Below are 21009 nucleotides of genomic sequence, written 5' to 3'. Positions count from 1 at the left end.
AAACTTCGGCTGAATACTCTCCAATCCACCAAAGTAGACTTGATGAAATGGGGACTAAACAACAGATCCGTATATAAGACCTGAGCGTACTAGAGAGCAGTACAATAATTTAAAATACCAGAGGTGAGAGATCATAACTGTTACGATAGATAAAACCAAGATTATGAAAATCCTGTTTCCTTAATTTTTAGAAAATGGCTTCTAAACATCTACGCACAATCCAATAATACACCCAAATCTCTAATCTCAGTAACTGAATCCAATACTACATCATTAAGAGCATATCTATTAGCTATTAGATTATTTATATGACCAAATGAAATACAAGAACATTAGTTGGATTTAGGCTCAAACCATTTTGTTTCGACCATAAACATATATTATTTACATCATCTTGCAAAAGATCTCTATCCGATTTATCATGTATACAATGAAATAACTTAACCCAATAACACTGAATTTTGAATTTAATGGAAAAAATATTTTTTTGTTTCTTCTTACTTATTCGGCTATTATTAATTTACAGATTTTTTAGAATTTTTTTTAATTTTAGGGGTTCTTTTAAAACGTTACGAAATCGTCACAAAAGTCCTTGGTTTAGAAATAGTTCGTGATTTAAATTTGGAAAAGTTTTGATTTTTGCTTGATTTTACACATATAATAATGCATAATATCTATATAAAAGATGTAATAAATTTGAAAAAAATTAATTTATTATAAATTTAATACAAAAATACAAGTTATTATGTAGTGTGGAAATGTATAAAACAGTTATTTTCCTTTGTAATGCACAGGTGTACTTTACATTTGGTGCACATATATACTGGAGCACTTCTACAGTTGATGTTTTTTCACCTACCCCTATCTGTGACCATGGACAATGATCAACCCCATCTAGACTTATGTCTGCTACCGGAATACTTTTAGTGGCTGGACCTAGCTACTTCTTTTTTGAAAATTCTGCATCTGTGCTGGTTTTTGATGGATGACCCCTTTTTGATTGTTGGGCTCTTTTCCCTTCCAATACCAGTGCCTCTGCAATACTCATTTTTAATTCTTGGAGATTAGCTATGTCTCTTTTAGCTACCTGTAAGGATTCACAATCTCTTCTGTAAATGAGCCAAGAGTTTACCACAGTAACATCTAAAAAATGAAAAAACAATTTGTGATAGAACTTTTTAGATCTAATATGAATTCTGTAAAGAGCAATAATGCATCCATTAGATCCCCTCCATCCATAAATTGGTTATAGGTTTTGACAATAGCTGGACAGGTAATTGTAATATTCTGTTTAATATTTTTGTCATATTGCTTGCATGTTCCAGTTAGTTCTACAGACGAAAATGTTAATAGCAAATTTACTACCCGATTATCAGCCCATTTTACTGCTCTGACTTCAATATTATCTACTAGAGTCGAGACATCTTGGAAGGTACCTTTACCTTTTTGAAGTTATACTTCTATACGCGCGCTCCACGTTGGAAATTTGTATGGGAGTGAATCTGTGAAATCATTACATATGTAAAATAATGAGTAAGAGAGAGACAGAAGATATATTTTCTCTCTCTTCCTCTCTCGAATATAAAAATGTTCCTTTTGTATATATAATTTAATATTATATATATATATTATATAAAGATATATTTATACATATAATATACATATAATAAAATATTTATTAGTATTATTATTTATGTGATATGTTTTGTAATATTTATTAAATGTTCATAATTATATTAGTCTTTTGTATTTCAAAATAATAATCTCAATAAATCACTGTATGATCCAGAACTGTCAATTTTGAAATACCTTTGTGTCATGTCCTCGGTAGTATAGTAGTCAGTATCCCCGCCTGTCACGCGGGAGACCGGGGTTCGATTCCCAGTTGGGGAGGACTTTTTTATTAATATTATTACATTATTGTCATTTTTAAATACTTAAGGATATTGCATTTTAATTTGTATTGTATTATTATATATGGAATTATGTTGCACTGTATTGTAGTGTATTTTTTTATGTATATTATTCTCATTTTTAAATACTTATGAATATTGCAGTTTAATTTGTATTGTATTATTATATTAATCAGTGGCGCACCGAGGGGGGGGGTTTGGGGGTTAACCCCCCCCCAGCACCCTACTCAGACACTGTTACTTACACATTTTAAGGACTCAAAATGGAGGTAACATCATAAAAAAAATGTTGGTGACCAACCAAACCCCCCCCCCTTCTAAATTCTAGGTGCGCTACTGATATTAATAACAAAATAAACAATGAATTTTACTGCAGAGTATGTGTAAAAAATTTTTTGCATTCAACTCCTTTCATACATATATGAAAATAAAAGTATACATTTTCATCAAAATATTGATTCAATTCTTCATTGTTAGTAAGTTGTTATTAATTCTGTTTCTCTTTCTGCTATGTCTTACCTATAGAATTACATATGTAATGATTGTGCAGATTGACTCCCAAATAAATTTGTAACAGCGAATGCGTGTATAGAAGTGTAACTTCCACCGGCAGTCCCACTGGACTGCCACACCCGTTTTTTTTTAGTAAATCCTTGTTTACAGCAACTCCCGGTAAGCGATTTATCCTTACTGTTCCAAGGCAATAAATTTTCTTTTTTGCCAAATGCACCATCAGAGCTAGAGAGGTAAACCAATTATCAAAATATAAGAGATGATTTGCGCCTACAGGAATATGAGTGGCTAGTTGCAGTAGCATATTGGAGCTAGCTCCTAAATCTGGTTCTCCGGTTACTGGTTGGATTTTTTCAGAATATATAAAAAAATCATACATAAATCCTTTCTCATCACAAAGAGCAAATAATTTGTATTTATGTGGCTTCCTGGGTATATATTGTTTAATGCTAGATCTGCCTTTGAATGGCACTATCTGTTCATAAATACATAACATTTGAGGCATTGGAATTTCTCTAAATTTCACCTGTAAATGATTTAACAAGGGCCTTATTTTGAATAGTTTGTCATATGTGGTATTATCTTCTGGTAGTGTGGAATTATCGTTAAAATGGATTATGGATTTTGGATTTTATTTCTTCACACCGATCCCAGGTCATTACTTCTGATATAATTGGGCAGTTTAACTTAGTTTTCCAATACATTATTGAGTTGGATAGTTTTACCCTGGACATTGCCAAAAAGGACCCTAAAAATTGTTCAAATTCAGGAATTGACAATGACAGACTTTTATTAGGATTTTCTTGAATGGCATACAAGTTTGACTGGCATACAAATTTTCCTGTAAAAATCCAACCAATCCCGTTATGCGTCCCGTCATTGCTTTTGCTCCTTCGGTGCAAACGCAAGAGCACTTTTGAAAACCGCCTATATTTTCACAGCGTCACTAACTGCTTCAAATATATTTATACCTTTGGTCCCGTCTTCCATGTGGTGCAGTTTTAGAAGTTACTCAGTTACACAAAAATCTTTACTGATGCATCTAACAAAAATTAATAGCTGATTTTTGTCAGTAATATCAACATATTCGTCCAGGGCTAAGTAATAGTAAAAACAATCAGGAACTGTGTCGACCATTTTTTTAAATACATGAGTATTCAGCTCATCAACTGTTCTAGATGCAGTTTGATGGGAAACTGAAACACATTCAAAATTTTTGGCCATTCTTTCATCTCCAAAGGATCGAGCCATTTTAACGGCACACCGTTAAAGAAAGTGCTAGAATGCGTGAGAATAAATTATGAGTCAATGAAAGATCGGGTGAATGACGTGCCGATGTTGCGTCCCAATCAGGGCGATCCGGTCGGTAATTCACCGCTGAGAAGGATGTTTTTTTAGCAGGTAGGTCTCTGGCATTCATAATTCAGTTTATTCAGTAATCAGAATTCAGTTTAACCTGTAACGAAATATTTTGCCTACCTCAGGGTAAGAACATAGGGGTAGAAAATTGGAGGCGAAGATAGGGCAAGTAAAACAATCGTTACTTGTGCGAACGGGCACTCAGGGGTTAGTTGGAGAACTGGGGTCGTGGATAAGTAAATGGCAAGGGGTTTGAGGTTGGGGCAACTACAAAAATATGAAACAAAAGGTCATAAATCTCTTGGGACAAAATAAAAAGAAACAGAAAACACCTCTAGTAATTTAGAAAGGGCGCCACTTCGAGGTGCCTAATTATAACCATTACAACAACTAGTTGTAACTAGGGAAATAATTATCAAACATAAAGAAACATATCTTTTTCAAACGGAAACTCAAGAAAGGTTAGTTTAAAAAAAAATAAACAAATGTTAAGAAACAAAATTTAACATTTATTTTTGTGTCACCACAAACAGTTATAAAAAATACAAATGGAACAAAAAATATACTATATAAATAGTTGCAAAATACAGAATAAAAAAAACTTACATGTGTCCATTTACAAACTCCAGGATTTGGAGATACTACAAAAACTTACAAATGTTACCGCACAGAGATTAATATTTTTTGAAAACAAATAAAACAAATAAATATCGAAAAAAATAAAACTAGCTGTCATATGTTAACATTAAGTTTAAAAAAACAATTAAAATGACAGCTAAGTTAACCCATAAAATTTACAATTTATTAATTATTACAAATCCTTTTAAATTTTAATGAAAGCAATTATTACTTTTAGCAAAAAAATGTCTGTCTAATTTGAAAAAATTAATATATTGAATGTTACCTTATTTTCACTTATTTCACTTAAAAAAGAAACTTGCTATATCTCTGGGATTGAAACTAACCGGACAAATTCTCCATAGGAACAAAGGAAACCATTTCCATACTTCAGGAACGACGATCTAAGACGTAAATGGGGTTGGATCAAGCAGGCAAACGACAACAAAGCTGGTGGGACATAGTATATATATTATTATTATATATTTTCAAAATTTCATCAGTTCCGGTATACTGCACAAATCTTATGATGATTACTGTGTTCTAAACTGCCATTATGCAAAGAGTATTATCATCTTAATCGGTATTAAGACATCAACACAAAGAAAATTGAATCAACTCCTGATTCAAAATTGCCCAAACATCTCTCTAGTCTCAAATCTCTTGCTTGACTCCCTATCGTTAGATTTTACAAATTCAACCAAAATAAATTCCCCTCGCATCTCACAGCTAGTTTGTGGCCTACGAACCTAAACAAACAAAATACCCTCGACACTCGTTTGTAACAACCTTGAAATATTCCTAGCTTTATTACGTTTTAGAAAAATTTAATAACTGATTTGCAATATTTTTTTCTAAGAACCTCTTTTTTTAACCGGAATATTTGGGGGCTTGAATGTAAACAAATCGTTTTCAACGACAAAAACAACTGAATACAAAACTTACTTGATATTTAGAATCTCAACTTAAAATGCCATAATATATTGATCGTTTTAAAATTCCTTTATAAGAGACAAACGCAAATAAACAACTCAGGAGCGTACTACAAAACTTAAAACAGAATTTATATTATTATATAGATATTAAATATTAACAAATTTGAAACGATACAAACCAACAGTATAAAATTTCATTAAAAGCCACTTTACTTAAAGAATCCTTTAAAACTCGACTTTAACGTAAAGTCTCCTTTTACTAAAGTCCACTTTAGCGAATCATTATGAAATCAGCCGTAAACGAAACAACAATTTTTTTTAGGCAATCAATTGATAAACTATGTTACAATCGAAAATAGTTAAAAAAAAGAATAATAATTTCTAAAATAAATTCAAATTACGGGGTGTCCTAATTTTTGTATAGGTAGTGTACTTAAAAATTGAAAAAAACGATGGTAATATGATGATCGATGTTAAAGATGGAATAGTGTATTATTTTATAGCTATGATGGATTTATTGCTGCTGATGGACTGCCAAAGGCTTGTTTACAAGAAAGCTGAACAAGACAGAAACGCAGGTGCCTTAACATATTTATTATATAATATATACTTTATATATTTATATACTATACTTTTGCTGCCTGTCATTGAATATGCTGTACATTATTTATTATTCTATCTGCATTAATTGTTCTCTTGTAGTAAATGTTTATAGTTGGTTTATATTTTAGGTGTTACTAAGGGGGAGAAGGAAATAAAAATTATGGAAACATCGTGTGAACATTCATCCCATACAGGACACTATACGAGTCGACACGCCGAAGAAAAAACTATAAATAATAATATAAAATCTCAAACTCGACCTTACAAGTGTGAAATTTGTTTTAAGCAGTTTAACCTATCATGTAATTTAAATCAACATTTGAGAGTGCACACTGGAGAAAAACCTTATAGGTGTGAAATTTGTTTTAAGCCGTTTTCTCGATCAGGTCATTTAAAAAATCATTTGAAAACGCACACTGGAGAAAAACTTTACAAGTGTAAAATCTGTTTTAAAGAGTTTAGTGAAGCAAGTAATTTAAAAAAACATTTGAGAGTGCACACGGGAGAAAAACCTTATAAGTGTGAAATTTGTTTTAAACAGTTTAACCAAACAGGTCATTTGAGAGCACATTTGCGAGTGCACGCTGAAAACAATACTCAAGTGTGAAATTTGTTTTAAGCAGTTTTCTCGAAAAGGTCGTCTGAAAAATCATTTAAGAATGCAGACTGGAGAAAAACTTTTCCAAATGTAAAATTTACTTTAAGCGGTACATAACTGCAGTAACTGATAAAAAACATTTGAGGGTGATGTGCGAATAATCCAACGTTTGGCGAATTCTTCTAAAAATTGTTCAAGTTAAATGCAAAGGAGTGTTATCAATCGACAATAGAAAACTTAACAAAAGTATCAATATAGAGGAACGTTGTAGCTGAAAAGGTTAAACACACTGATCGGGAAAAAGTGTTCATATGTTAACTAATCAACCAGTAAAATATTACTATAAAAATTGACATGAATATAAATTTGATATTCTTAAACTCTATTAATTACATATTTATATAATTAATATTATTTTTAAGGTAGAATTTAATACAAAATAATTTAAAGCCTTATGTTAGTGTAGATATCAAATCCTAACGCCATTTGAACCACAGACCACTAATAACTAGACGTTTCACGTAGGTAGCTCAAGGTCAAACTAAACTAAATGTCATTTGTAGTACCGATACAAATCTTCAGATGTCGCTTTACTCTGTCTTTACCTTTACTCTGTAGTTTAGGTTTAGAACACAACTAAAAATTATAATATGTCAATCGGTAATTGTCAGTAATTGATTAGCGTCTATATAGTCAGATTTTGATTTGAATTTGATGGTTATTATTGCAGAGAAATTAAACTAAACTTGGTTTAATATCTCTGGGCTATTGTTAGCATTAACCTCAAATTAGTTTGTAAATTACAAATCACCTACCTCAGTGATCTGTGTTTTAAATGTTCGTGGCGGTGTTCAAACAGTATTTTGCAGATTAATAATAACTAGTTAAATATGGTTTTTCACAATAAATGTTGTATCCTACAATGTACCAATTCGTCATCAATTAGACATGCCTTTCCAAATCCTGATAAAGACATTATACGATTTAGGAAGTGGCTTAGTGTTATAAAAAATCCATGATATGATATGATAAATTCCAGTACAGTTTTTAAAACAAAACGAATCTGCCACAGACACTTTGAAGATAAGTTTCTTCATGGAGCCATAAATTGTATAAAAATGCAATTCCTAGCTTACATTTGTATGGTGAGTCCAATAAATATTTGATATTAGAGAACAAATAACTGATTGATGATTGATTTTAGATTCTTCTTCTAATGTACATCCCAGAAGTATTTCAATGTTGAGTGTGGAAGCAAATGTAACCGAAAGTAAGTAACCCTAATATGTAATTAATAAAATTATTTTAATTGAAGTGAATCATGGTATAAATTATTATATTAACTTTTTGTTTTAGTTAAGAGTCCTTCAACAAGTAGAGATGCACAATCTATACACATGTTTCAATCATTTGAGATACCCCATTGTAGTAAGTATTACGAAGATAACAATAATTTTCAAATTGGTTACTATTTTATGAAACTTTTTAGTTGCCGAACACAATGATGCACAGTTACCAAACGAAGAAATTTTAATACAAACCGATGAGAGTAAGGATTTAAAAAGTAATTGTAGTTAAAATTTTATATTTTGTATTGTCATCAGCAGATTTGTAAATATTCTAATATGATATATAATATAAATATAAAAATATAAAATTAACAGTTTGCTTAACCTTCGGATAGTAATACTAGAGTTTTTAAGTTTAGTTGCCTCACGAGGCCACAGACCAGCTGGGTCTAAAAACTAGAAATAGGAGCTTGCCTGTGTTTATAATCTCCCATTGCTAAAATCTAACAAAGATATATGAAGGTACTGAAACATTCTAGTACTTACAATAAATTGTTTGATACTCACATCAAAAAACAGTCTACTAAGTATCTCACGCAGTAATGCCACTACACGAAGGTTAATATAATGAATCGATTTTGCCTTGTAAGGATTGAATAAAGAAATTAACATCACATTTATTTTTAGGTGTTGCCCTTAAGAATATCACACCACTGAAAATATTGCAGCAGTGTAATACTCGTATATCAAGAGGTACAATTACCCCTAAAAAGAAAAAATTATATGGAGCATTAAAACAATTATACCACAAATACTCTTTGGAAAGAAATAGCAAAAAGTCTTTTCAACGCAGACTGTTTGAAGCTGAAGAGTTTTATAAATAAACTAAGTTGGGTGATCTTCAGAACGTTAATAGAATTGCAGCTATGCTAATTCAAATTCAGTACAGAGAGAGCTGTAAAGCAAAAAAGCTTAGATGATTTACTCTTAATGAGAAATGTTTGGCTTTGTCTTTATACAAAGAAAGTGCTCGTTCATATAGTATTCTTTCCAATATATTTATCTTACCCAGTAAATCAACATTAAATAGACTTTTGGCTCAAACTATTGGAGGCCCAGGAATTAATAAGTTAATATTTGAGTCACTAAAAGCAACAACATCAAAAATGGAAGGAATGGATAAGCATATAGCTATAATGTTTGACGAAATGGCGATTATGCCAAGTCTTCATTACAATGAGCATACTAGGTGTATAGAAGGTTTTGAAAACAAGGGAGATGACAGAGACTCATATATAGCAAATCATGTTCTAGATTTTATGGTAAGAGGTCTAAGAAAACCGTGGAAATAATGGTCCTGATAATGTTAGCAGTTATTTTCTAAAAAGATGCTTTACACTATCTGTGTAACTTTATGTTATTATTTATTTAACCATACTAAAAATATGAGGCGCTCCGTGGACAAACGGCGAATACGCCAAATGGGCATTTTGAGAAAAACGCGATTAAAGTTGAAAAAGTGTTTTTAATTCAATAAGGGCGAATATACACGTCATCAAAATTTTGTAATGCGGTTAGGTAAAAACTATTTTTTTTATAAAATGTTTTGCTTGTTAAGCAAATAAGATCACCCCATCTAAACCAAAATTATAATTCAGGATATTGAAAAAAGTTTTATTCAAAGGATATGATATGAAAAACATTTTTTAATTAAAAATTGTTCTGTTTAAGATAAATCAAAAACTAAAAAAACACCAAACAATAAATTATTAATTCAAGCAAAAATCCATAACATCATCCTGACTTTCTCCAGTTAGCGTTGCCAAATTGGTTTGTGATTCTTGGAGAGAGATCAGCTCATCAAAGAAACTCCTATGATGAAGCGGTATGTATGGAAGAAGTGACTTGATGTCTTTTATTTTTTCCTCTGAAAGTTTTATAGGCTGTTGGTATTTAGGAGACAAAACTGCGGCAGATAAATCAAACAAATGGCGTTGATATTCTCCTACTTTTCCTTTCTGCAAAACAACTTGTTCGGACAAAACATTTTGGTACGTTGGTTGTATGGAAAACCCTTGTTTGAACAACTTGGAGTATAGAAATACTTTACCATCTTTAAAACTAGCAGTTGATTTTCTTTTTGTAATTAACTTCTGAAGAGCAGTGAAATCAAAAAACATTGATGATGTCATTTTTACTACTTTGAATGGTCTGACCTTGATGAACGAATTAAGTCAATATAGTGGTCTTCAGAATAAACATCAATATTTCGAAGCCTTAACTCAATGTGACCAAAATCCCTGTCACAAGGTAAATATGAATATCCAGGAATCATAAAGTAATGTTCTATGAAATCAAATTTTAATTCATGAATTTTTTTCAAACAAGCTAAAACAATGTTCATATTTTTGTTCTGGCCGCCACAATTGTCACTAAATAGCACAACTTTTTTGACTTGATGATCCATAGAATCAAAGTAATGGGACAAGCAGCTTGCTATTTCACATGAACCACGACCTCCAGTACTTTCATTCCACATGTACATAACACATTTTCCAGATTTAACATCATGGACTACAAAATTGTAGGTCCAAAGCTTCCTTTTGTAATACTGTACAGATGTCGTCAGTTTAGGGGTAGGGAGAGTTTGCTGCAGATCTATACAAATTGCTGAAACTGAGTCTTCATTATTACTTTTATAACTTTTAAGTATTTTTTGAACTGCTTTGGCTCGTCTTAAATGAAGTTCCTTGGCAACTTGTAATTGGTTACGTTGTAAATCATCACAATTTGAAAGTTCCATATCTGTTTTGTCACAAAAATTACAAGTATCCGACTTAGGAGGGTTGAAACCAATATTGAATTTTTTATTAAATGTGTCACGATAGAACCGTGAGCTGACAGGTTCAATTAAAGGGTGATTTTCTGTCATCCACTCACAGTACAGGTCATACAACTTGTTTATGTTTAAGTCTGTGGAAAGGTACTTTCGGTAAGGGCTTTTTGCTCTGCTGTAATGGCTTGAACATTTGGGTAAACTATTTACATGTAACATTACAGTTTCTTTCATTTCTACACTTACTTTGTTAACTGGATTTTTATTTCCTCTTCTGTCCAATTCTACAGTGCCACTTGTGGATACTTTATTCAAAACAGTTCGAACCCTCTTTTCAGTGACACCATGAATCGCATAGAATGCTTTACAGACATTATTCTGTCTCCGACTTCTGCACATAATGTAGCCTTTCTTAAATAATTTTAAAGTGTTTGTTTGTCCTTTTGTAGTGTAGTGTGATGTACATTTATATGTTTATGACATTTTGTTCTTGTCGGATAGGCCGCAATTGACGAAATGCCCCTGAAGATGATCTAGGGATCGAAAGTACTTGGGCAAGATTAAATTAAACTGTGCTCGATATATGCCTTTTATCTGATCAAAGTTCATTTATTCGAGCATTCAACCTTATATTTATCTATATAAAAGGCTAAGATGACAGGTCACACCATTTGTCCAGTAAACTAACGACGCTATCTAGGAAAGAAATCTGAATAATACTCTATTAATTACATATTAATATAATTAATAATATTTTTAAGGTAGAATTTAATACAAAATAATTTAAAACTTTATGTTAGAGTAGATATCAAATCCTAACGCCATTTGAACAAAGAAATCCGAATTAATTAATTTTTTCGAAAATTGCTAAAAATATAGGTTACTGTAAGGTAAGATCAATCACGTACATATATTTATTATATACCGCTGGGTAAGATAAACGTATACTTAAGGCTGATTTATAAACTTAGCGTTAGCCGTTTACCTCGGCGCTGGCTATCATATACTGCATTTATAAATTTTCGGTTGACGTTGGCGTTAAAGATCACATCTAAATTTCTAACCTTACATTTTTGATTTGGTATTATTAATTTTTGCTTGAAAATTAATACAATGGAAATCAAAATGCTCAGCCTTTGTTAGGTGCAATGGCACTTATACACGATACTTTGTATTCGAGCCACACTGAGCCTTCGAAATAAAAGACAACGTCGATACAAACGGAGGCTCATTAACCAGAACAAAAAGACAAGATGTAATTTTAATTATACAAATATAAAAAACTGGGATACATAGCAGTTTTTTAAATATACCTAGGATCCAGGTTCCAGTATTTGAAAAATTACTGCAAATGGTAAAACCCAAAATAAAAATCTAACTATCGCTCTGATGAAATTTCTAATATATATGGATAATAAATTATCTTAACTATTTCACTTTATAAACATAAACAAATAATTTCGTTTGGTTTGTTTGAGAAACCTTGTCACTTTTTCGGTATCGCTATGGGCTGCGAAGATACAGTTTTTTTAAGTTCTGTGATCGTGACTACAACCACAGAAGGGTTGTTGTATTCTGTGCTACAACGGCAGAAGATAAAGTTGGTTCATCTTGAACGGAACCGAACGCCAACGGCGAACGCTGTTTATAAATACACATACGAGTTTCCCATTTGACCATGTTGTATCGCGAATACCAACGCCAACGTAAAGTTTATAAATCAGCCTTTACTATAAAAATAAAATGACGTTTGACAAACGTCAACGCTTTACCAAAATAAAATTAAATCAAGTTAAATAGAATTATGGCGATTACAAAATTTTTTTCTAATAACTAACTGCAACTACTATCGAAATAAACAAATATTCATTCGTTCGTAAATTAAAAAAAATCTGATTCCATCAAATAATATAATAAAAATGTACTGTTTCAAAGCATATTTGACTCATTCGACATATACATAATGTGGACATGGCAATCCCACAAACGCAAATTTGTGATTTACTGAAGTTTCATGTTATAAAATTGCAGAATCCGTCAAATAATATAACGAAAAGTTTGAATGTACGTTTTATAAGCTTTCTCTTTGTATTGGAAGCATATAAACTCCATTCGCTTAGTTCGGACCAGAGTCTGCCAGAGATATTACATATCTCTGGTTCGGGCACATTTTGACAGATTCATTGTCGGAAACCTACAACACAACAATTCCTACTTCTCAGTATTAATAGCTCAAGTATGCTACTATTGCAGACTTCTTTCTTTAAAAAAAAAAGAAGAATTATTCTAAATAGTGGAAGTGTATACTAAACCCATCAAATTTTGGGTAGCATATATTTAAAAAAATATATTTTAGTTGTTATAATTTAACATAACTATTTATTATATGGTGCAGATAAATAAATATTGATTGTCGGTAATTCGCAAAATTCTATTTTATTTACTATTTAGTTTATTTACTATTAATATTGGCTATGAGTACGTATGCTTGGTTGTATAGTAATTTCCAGCCACTTTTAGTCTGTCAAAAAGTAACTAACTTCGCAAAAAAATAATTACTAAATTCACTAGACAGTTCGGACCATCGAGCAAAAAGACAAAAGAGGGAATGTAAAGGTAGTGGGGGCAAAAATATTGTTAGACAGGAAGTGCCATCTTGAGAGGCCAAATTAAACAAGGAAAGAGTGTCTTTTCTGGTTTAAGAAATCAAATTTAGTTGGGTTATGTTATTATTTGTCCCAACTGTCACATGAAATCTTATTTATATTAAAGTTTTTTAACAATTGTTTCACATTTTAGACTGTTATCGTTAATATTTAATTAAAATTTTCTCGTCTAAGACACATTCTGAAAACTATTTTATAGCTACTGTTAATAAGTGTCGGAAAATTTAAATTTGGCGCATTCGCATTTCCGGATATGTCCGCCATCAGAGGCCACTTTTTTGGTCGCCTTTTCATAACGATTAGATTCCCTCTTTTGTCTTTTTGCTCGATGGTTCGGACTGGGAATAGCGAACCGAGTTTAACCATCGAGTTACATACATACTAAGAACATGGCAACACAGCCCAAACAATATTTCTTCTTTTGTTTCTATCGTTCTGTGAAATTTAATTGACAGCTCATTTGAGTTTGAGGCTATCTTCACTGGCAACAAATGTGCAAAATAAATGTGTGAGTTGCCATAAATTATACAAAAAAATATGTCAACACGTTTATGGTAGGGTAGATTAAGTTATTTCATTTACGGATTTTGCTCTTTGGTAGCAAATTAGTATTGATTATTGAAGTAAGAAGTATATAAAATAATAAAATGGAATTTAAACAAGAATTTAGTGAGGAGACCTATAAAGTAGAAACAGAGTATAATGACTTAGATGATGATTTTATGGATGGCTTTAAATGTGAAATTAAAGAGGAATCCATTGGTCAACATAAACGTGACACATATGATTATTTAGATTTAGCGAAATATCCTACAAGTACTGAAATACAGCAAGATATAAATAGACTTAACCCATTTGAAGAAAACCAAAAAACTGAAAAAAGTTAGTAACAGTATATAATGTAGCAAGTAGTATAAATAGTAATAACAAAGAATATGCGTCTATGGTCTTTTGTAATAAGTTTGGAATAATAGTTATTAATTATTGTGTTTGAGTTATAAGCAAAAAAGTGTTGTTAAGACTTAAAGATACATATAATTTAAGTAATATTTTTACTGGTAAGGATGGTAAAAGATGGTCCTAATATTGACATATCTTTTGCTTTTTACAATAATAAATTTGCCTATTAAAATGGTAACAATAAACATAAGTGTACAAAATTAACTGTTCAGCTACAAGTTTGTATAAGTTAAGTACATGGCCAATCTTAGTAATTTTACAAACTGAAAGGCTGTTTTGCAGTTGCCATCAGGTAAATTTTACTTACTTTTGGCAAGGTTATGGGGAAAATAACAATGAGTAAATGCATACAATTTCATTAGGTTAAATTTACTGCTCTTAACAATAATATTATATTTGAGTATTAACATTGGATATTTGGTATTTCTTGTACTTAACCTTAATGACAGTCTTTAAACTAAACATTTTTGTTTTGTTTTTAATTTGAATTATGTTTTCCTTATATTTCAAATTTTAAAGTAAATTATACCTTTATAAACTAAATCTTAGATACATGTCGAATATAGCTGCAATCCACATTTCTTCCATAAAGCATTAAAAATTAAACTGCTGTCAACCTCATTCAACGAAGATATAAAACAACAAATAATTATCAAATCATATTTTACCATGTTTTAAATCTCCTCATCTGATGATGCCTATGAAAATTGGCGAAATATAATGAACTGTTGAACATAGTACACTTGGCTTTTAATCAGCTGCATACCCATTTAACCTCAATCACCCTTTTAATTTACCAGATCCGCTGTTATTTTAGAAGATATATATATATATATATATATATATATATATATATATATATATATATATATATATATATATATATTTACTGTTTTAGTATTTTCTTTTCCCTATTCAGCGTATTTTAGCAGCCCTCCATCTTGCGTCTTTCTAGATTGCTCTTCTTTTCATATATTTCTTGATTTCTTTTGTGTATTTTCTCTCTACACTCGTCATTGGACGAGTCTTTTCTTTTTGTGACTATAATCTTTTTTGCTGTTTCTTATGTTTCTTAGTTTGATATTTTGTTGTCTCAATTTTTGTATGTCTAGTTATTGTGTTGATTTTTCCTATTTGTAACTCCTGTTTATCCCTCTTGTTTCACTGAATTCTGCATCTACATCTTACCTGTACTTGGAGATGGTCAGATCCACAACATACTTTTCTTCGACTCTTCTATCAACTTTGTCTATCAATAATTAAACTCGAAACAATTGCTTTACAATTTTATTTCCACTTTGTATATACTTTATTCCATTATATAATACAGTCTTTATATAGCTATGAGAAAAAATTCGAGATCATTCTGAACAGTCCAAAAATCGAGAAGTAAATAATTCTTCTTAATTGTGTTCAAAAATGTGCACATAATGCATTATCAAACATGATTGGTGACTCATAGAAGTTTAATAGTCATTATGGATCTCTCCCTAGGACCGTCTTAATGCCACAATAGTATTATTTTGAGACAATAATTTAAAAAAAATTACGGCTCAATAAATGAGTTTCTTAATATTGTTCTGAAGCTATTTTCTTGTGGCATTTTAAATTAATTACTATTTAAATGGGAATAAGCCACAATTAAAGGTTAAAATACATTTATTGACGTTTCAATTTCCACTTCGGAAATCGTTCTCAAAATACAAACATTAGTAAATTAAACAAATTTTGTTTTTGTTACTTAGTGAAAAATTCTTCTAATAATTTAATTTTATCTGACTCATCTATATTGACAATTCAGACATACATTATACATTTTAAAGTAGACGACTTTAAAATGATATTGCCAATATTGTTGAGTTGCTTTCCTGGGACGACTTTACTTATAAGATAGTTCATTCGATTACATGAAATCAACTTTAACTTGAGAATATCCGTCAGAAAAAATCATAACATGTAATTCGTCTTTAAAAAGACAAATACATGCCATGATGACAGTAAAATTCTCCTGTTAGTGATTCCATAGTAAATTATGAGGGAAAAACCAGGAAAAAAAAACCTCATAATACTATCCCGACATGGTAAGTATTTGATCTTGCATTTAGTTTACCTTCAATATATACCAAATTCCGATTTTATATGTTTGTTATTTAAAAAATATAAATAATGTATTCTCTATATGTTACTGACTTACCAATACTGGTATTTTCCTTTTAATAACTTCCTCTTTCAATATGGGTAACCAGATCCTACTACATTCTGCCGAGGAATTTGCGACACAATTGGTCTCATTTAGCATAATTAGAGCCGCTTCTTTGATTTTTCTCTTTTTACCATCCGTTTCTTTTAGGACTATATTTGAATCATTCCATTGAACCCTATGTTCATTATCCCATGCATGTTTACATATTTGAGATCTATCAAATTCTCTATTTTTAATATAGGATTGATGTTCACTTATTCTAACATTTAATGGCCTTGATGTTTCACCTAAATAAAACTGATTGCATTCACAAGGTATTTTATAAATGCAATTCTTTGTCCTTTCTTGTTCATTGTTAGGTTTGGTTTTGGACAAAATAGATCTCAATGTGTTTGTTGTTTTGAATGTTGTTGAAATGTTGAATTTATTTCCTATCCTTTTAAGCTTTTCCGATAATCCTTTTATGTATGGTATTGTTATTTTCCTCGTATTATTCCTTGTATATGCTGTAGGATCTCGTTCTAAGTTGTTTTGTTCTATTCGATCGATTGTTGAAAATTCCTTATTTATAAACGATAAAGGATAATCATTTTTTAATAAAACAGATTTTAACAAATGTTTCTCCTCCAAGAACGAATTGTCGTTAGAACAAGTAATTTTGGCTCTATCGTATAAGGATTTAATGATTCCCTTTTTAATATTAATATTGTGATTTGATTTGAAATTTAAATATCTGTTGGTGTGTGTTGGTTTTCTATACACCTGAGTTTTGTATCCAGTATCGTTCTTAGAGATTAAAACATCCAGAAAAGGTAATGTGTTATTATATTCCTTTTCCATGGTAAATGTTATTGTCTCTTCTTTATCGTTTATATTATTTAGGAATGTGTCCAACAACTCTGATCCATGAGGCCATATTGAGAATACATCATCTACATATCTCCACCATACTGAGGGTTTTAAATTTTGTTTAGAAATAATATTTGTTTCAAAATCTTCCATAAATATATCAGCTAATAATGGAGATAAACTAGAGCCCATTGCTAGTCCAAAACTTTGTTTATAGAATTCATTATTTAGTTGAAAATATGTATTATCAGTACATACTGTTATTAACTCCATTATAGTTGATATATTTAGTCTTGTTCTAGTTGCCAATGTATCATCACTCTCTAATTTTGTCTTGACTATATTTAAAGTCTTATCTAATGGTACATTCGTAAATAAACTATTTATGTCAAAACTTACTAAAGTATTATTTGAATTAAATTCAATATTTGATAATTTATTTAAAAAATGTTGTGTATTTTTTATAAATGTGTCATTTTTATTTGCAATTGGTTTTAAAAACAAGAAGGGAAACAACAGAAAGGACAAAGAATTGCATTTATAAAATACCTTGTGAATGCAATCAGTTTTATTTAGGTGAAACATCAAGGCCATTAAATGTTAGAATAAGTGAACATCAATCCTATATTAAAAATAGAGAATTTGATAGATCTCAAATATGTAAACATGCATGGGATAATGAACATAGGGTTCAATGGAATGATTCAAATATAGTCCTAAAAGAAACGGATGGTAAAAAGAGAAAAATCAAAGAAGCGGCTCTAATTATGCTAAATGAGACCAATTGTGTCGCAAATTCCTCGGCAGAATGTAGTAGGATCTGGTTACCCATATTGAAAGAGGAAGTTATTAAAAGGAAAATACCAGTATTGGTAAGTCAGTAACATATAGAGAATACATTATTTATATTTTTTAAATAACAAACATATAAAATCGGAATTTGGTATATATTGAAGGTAAACTAAATGCAAGATCAAATACTTACCATGTCGGGATAGTATTATGAGGTTTTTTTTTCCTGGTTTTTCCCTCATAATTTACTATGGAATCACTAACAGGAGAATTTCACTGTCATCATGGCATGTATTTGTCTTTTTAAAGACGAATTACATGTTATGATTTTTTCTGACGGATATTCTCAAGTTAAAGTTGATTTCATGTAATCGAATGAACTATCTTATAAGTAAAGTCGTCCCAGGAACGCAACTCAACAATATTGGCAATATCATTTTAAAGTCGTCTGCTTTAAAATGTATAATGTATGTCTGAATTGTCAATATAGATGAGTCAGATAAAATTAAATTATTAGAAGAATTTTTCACTAAGTAACAAAAACAAAATTTGTTTAATTTACTAATGTTTGTATTTTGAGAACGATTTCCGAAGTGGAAATTGAAACGTCAATAAATGTATTTTAACCTTTAATTGTGGCTTATTCCCATTTAAATAGTAATCAATAAATGAGAATGGATCTTGGCATCGTCGATATAACTTTGAACTAATAGTTACAAAGAAATATCTGATGCTTAAGACTGCTGTAAAAATCAGAAGCCTGGGGTGAATAGGATATCTAGCCGAACCAAGTTGAAGCTAAATTTGCACAGTGCATTCTATTGACAAAAACCGAGAGAATTAGATTAATAGATAAACCAAGGTTGAAGTGAAGAGTTAAAGCAGATAAGAATGCTACAAATAGTGTTTTACCAACTGACTTGTAAGGAAATGTTCAGATATAACTTGAGTCACACCTAACATGATGGTGATATGATGATTGATGTTAAAGATGGAATATTATGTGATTTTATAGCTATGATGGACTTATTGCCAAAGGCTTGTTTAAAAAAAAGCAGCGTCGTACTCATCTACAAGACAGAAGCTCAGGTGCCTAAACATATCTATTTTTTTATTGGCTAGACTTTTGCTGCCTGGCATTTGATGTGCTTTACATTATTTATTATTCTATCTGCATTCATTGTTTTCTTGTAGTAAATGTTTATAGTTGGTTTATGTTTTAGGTGTTACTCATGAGGACAAGGAAATTAAGATTATGGAAACATTTTGTGAACATGCTTCCCATAAAGGACACTATACGAGTCGAGACGCCGAAGAAAACACTATAAATAAAAATATGAAAGCTCAGACTAAACCTAACAAGTGTAAAATTTGTTTTAAGCAATTTTCTCGTGCAAGTTCTTTGAAAACACATTTGAGAGTGCACACTGGAGAAAAACCTTATGAGTGTAAAATTTGTTTTAAGCAGTTTAGTCGTGCGGATTGTTTAAAAGATCATTTGCTAGTGCATATTCGAAAACAAACTTACAAGTGTGAAATTTGTTTTAAACAATTTTCTCGTGTAGGTTCTTTGAAAATACATTTGAGAGTGCACACAGGAGAAAAATGTTACAAGTGTGAAATTTGTTTTAAGCAGTTTAACCAAGCATGTAATTTAAAAAAACATTTGATAGTACACACTGGAGAAAAACCATATGAGTGTAAAATTTGTTTTAAGCGGTTTTCTCGTGCAGGTTCTTTGAAAATACATTTGAGAGTGCACACTGGAGAAAAATGTTACAAGTGTGAAATTTGTTTTAAGCAGTTTAACCAAGCATGTAATTTAAAAAAACATTTGAGAGTACACACTGGAGAAAAACCTTATAAGTGTAAAATTTGTTTTAAGCAATTTTCTCGTGCAAGTTCTTTGAAAATACATTTGAGATTGCACACTGGAGAAAAAGGAGAAAACTGTTACAAGTGTGAAATTTGTTTTAAGCAGTTTAACCAAGCAGGTAATTTAAAAATACATTTGAGAGTGCACACTGGAGAAAAACCTTATAAGTGTGAAATTTGTTTTAAGCAGTTTATCCAAACAGGTCATTTGAGAACACATTTGAAAGTGCACACTGAAAACAATCCTTACAAGTGTGAAATTTGTTTTAAGCGTTTTTCTCGTGCAGGTTCTTTGAAAATACATTTGAGAGTGCACACAGGAGAAAAACCTTATGAGTGTAAAATTTGTTTTAAGCAGTTTAGTCGTGCAGATGCTTTAAAAGAACATTTGCTAGTGCATATTCCAAAACAAACTTACAGGTGTGAAATTTGTTTTAAACAATTTTCTCGTGCAAGTTCTTTGAAAATACATTTGAGAGTGCACACAGGAGAAAAATGTTACAAGTGTGAAATTTGTTTTAAGCAGTTTTACAGAACACATAATTTAAAAATACATTTGAGAGTGCACACTGGAGAAAAACCTTACAAGTGTGAAATTTGTTTTAAGCAGTTTAAACAAACAAGTCATTTGAGAACACATTTGATAGGGCACACTGAAAACAATCCTTACAAAGTGTAAAATTTATTTTAAGCAGTTTAGTCGTACGGATTCTTTAAAAGAACATTTGCTAGTGCATATTCGAGAACAAACTTACAAGTGTGAAATTTGTTTTAAGTAATTTTCTCGATCAGGTCATTTGAAAAATCATTTAAAAACACACACTAGAGCAAAACTTTACAAGTGTGAAATTTGTTTTAATCGGTTTAGTCAAATGTGTGATTTGAAAACTCATATGAAAGTGCACACTGGAGAAAAACCTTAGTTAAAAGTATGAGAGCAGTTTTCTCGAACAGAAAAACATTCTTGAAAAGTCATTCACAAATCAAATTCACTCTAGAG

At 30.7% G+C, this 21009-nt stretch overlaps 1 protein-coding gene across 4 annotated transcripts in view; it reads left to right on the top strand.

Annotated features, from left to right (window-relative positions):
• Nucleotides 1–20688, top strand: part of LOC140447451 (uncharacterized) — a 22987-nt gene extending 2299 nt beyond the window's left edge. The window contains exons 2-7 of one of the 4 annotated variants that reach the window (XM_072540105.1): nt 6070–7684; nt 7744–7809; nt 7896–7967; nt 8029–8103; nt 8516–9150; nt 19358–19496. In XM_072540105.1, the coding sequence (XP_072396206.1) occupies nt 7779–7809; nt 7896–7967; nt 8029–8103; nt 8516–8712 (375 nt within the window). In that variant the 5' untranslated portion in view covers nt 6070–7684; nt 7744–7778 and the 3' untranslated portion in view covers nt 8713–9150; nt 19358–19496. Of the gene's footprint in view, nt 1–6069; nt 7810–7895; nt 7968–8028; nt 8104–8515; nt 9151–13810; nt 14213–19357 lie in introns of those variants that run through there. The other 3 variants (XM_072540106.1, XM_072540103.1, XM_072540104.1) reach the window with 3 other exon arrangements.
• Nucleotides 20689–21009: the final 321 nt, after the last annotated feature.

Source organism: Diabrotica undecimpunctata, chromosome 8, assembly GCF_040954645.1.
Source record: "Diabrotica undecimpunctata isolate CICGRU chromosome 8, icDiaUnde3, whole genome shotgun sequence".
Classification (NCBI taxonomy): domain Eukaryota; kingdom Metazoa; phylum Arthropoda; class Insecta; order Coleoptera; family Chrysomelidae; genus Diabrotica; species Diabrotica undecimpunctata.
The sequence above is the reverse complement of the archived record's forward strand: the minus strand, read 5'-3'. Positions and strand labels throughout refer to the sequence as shown.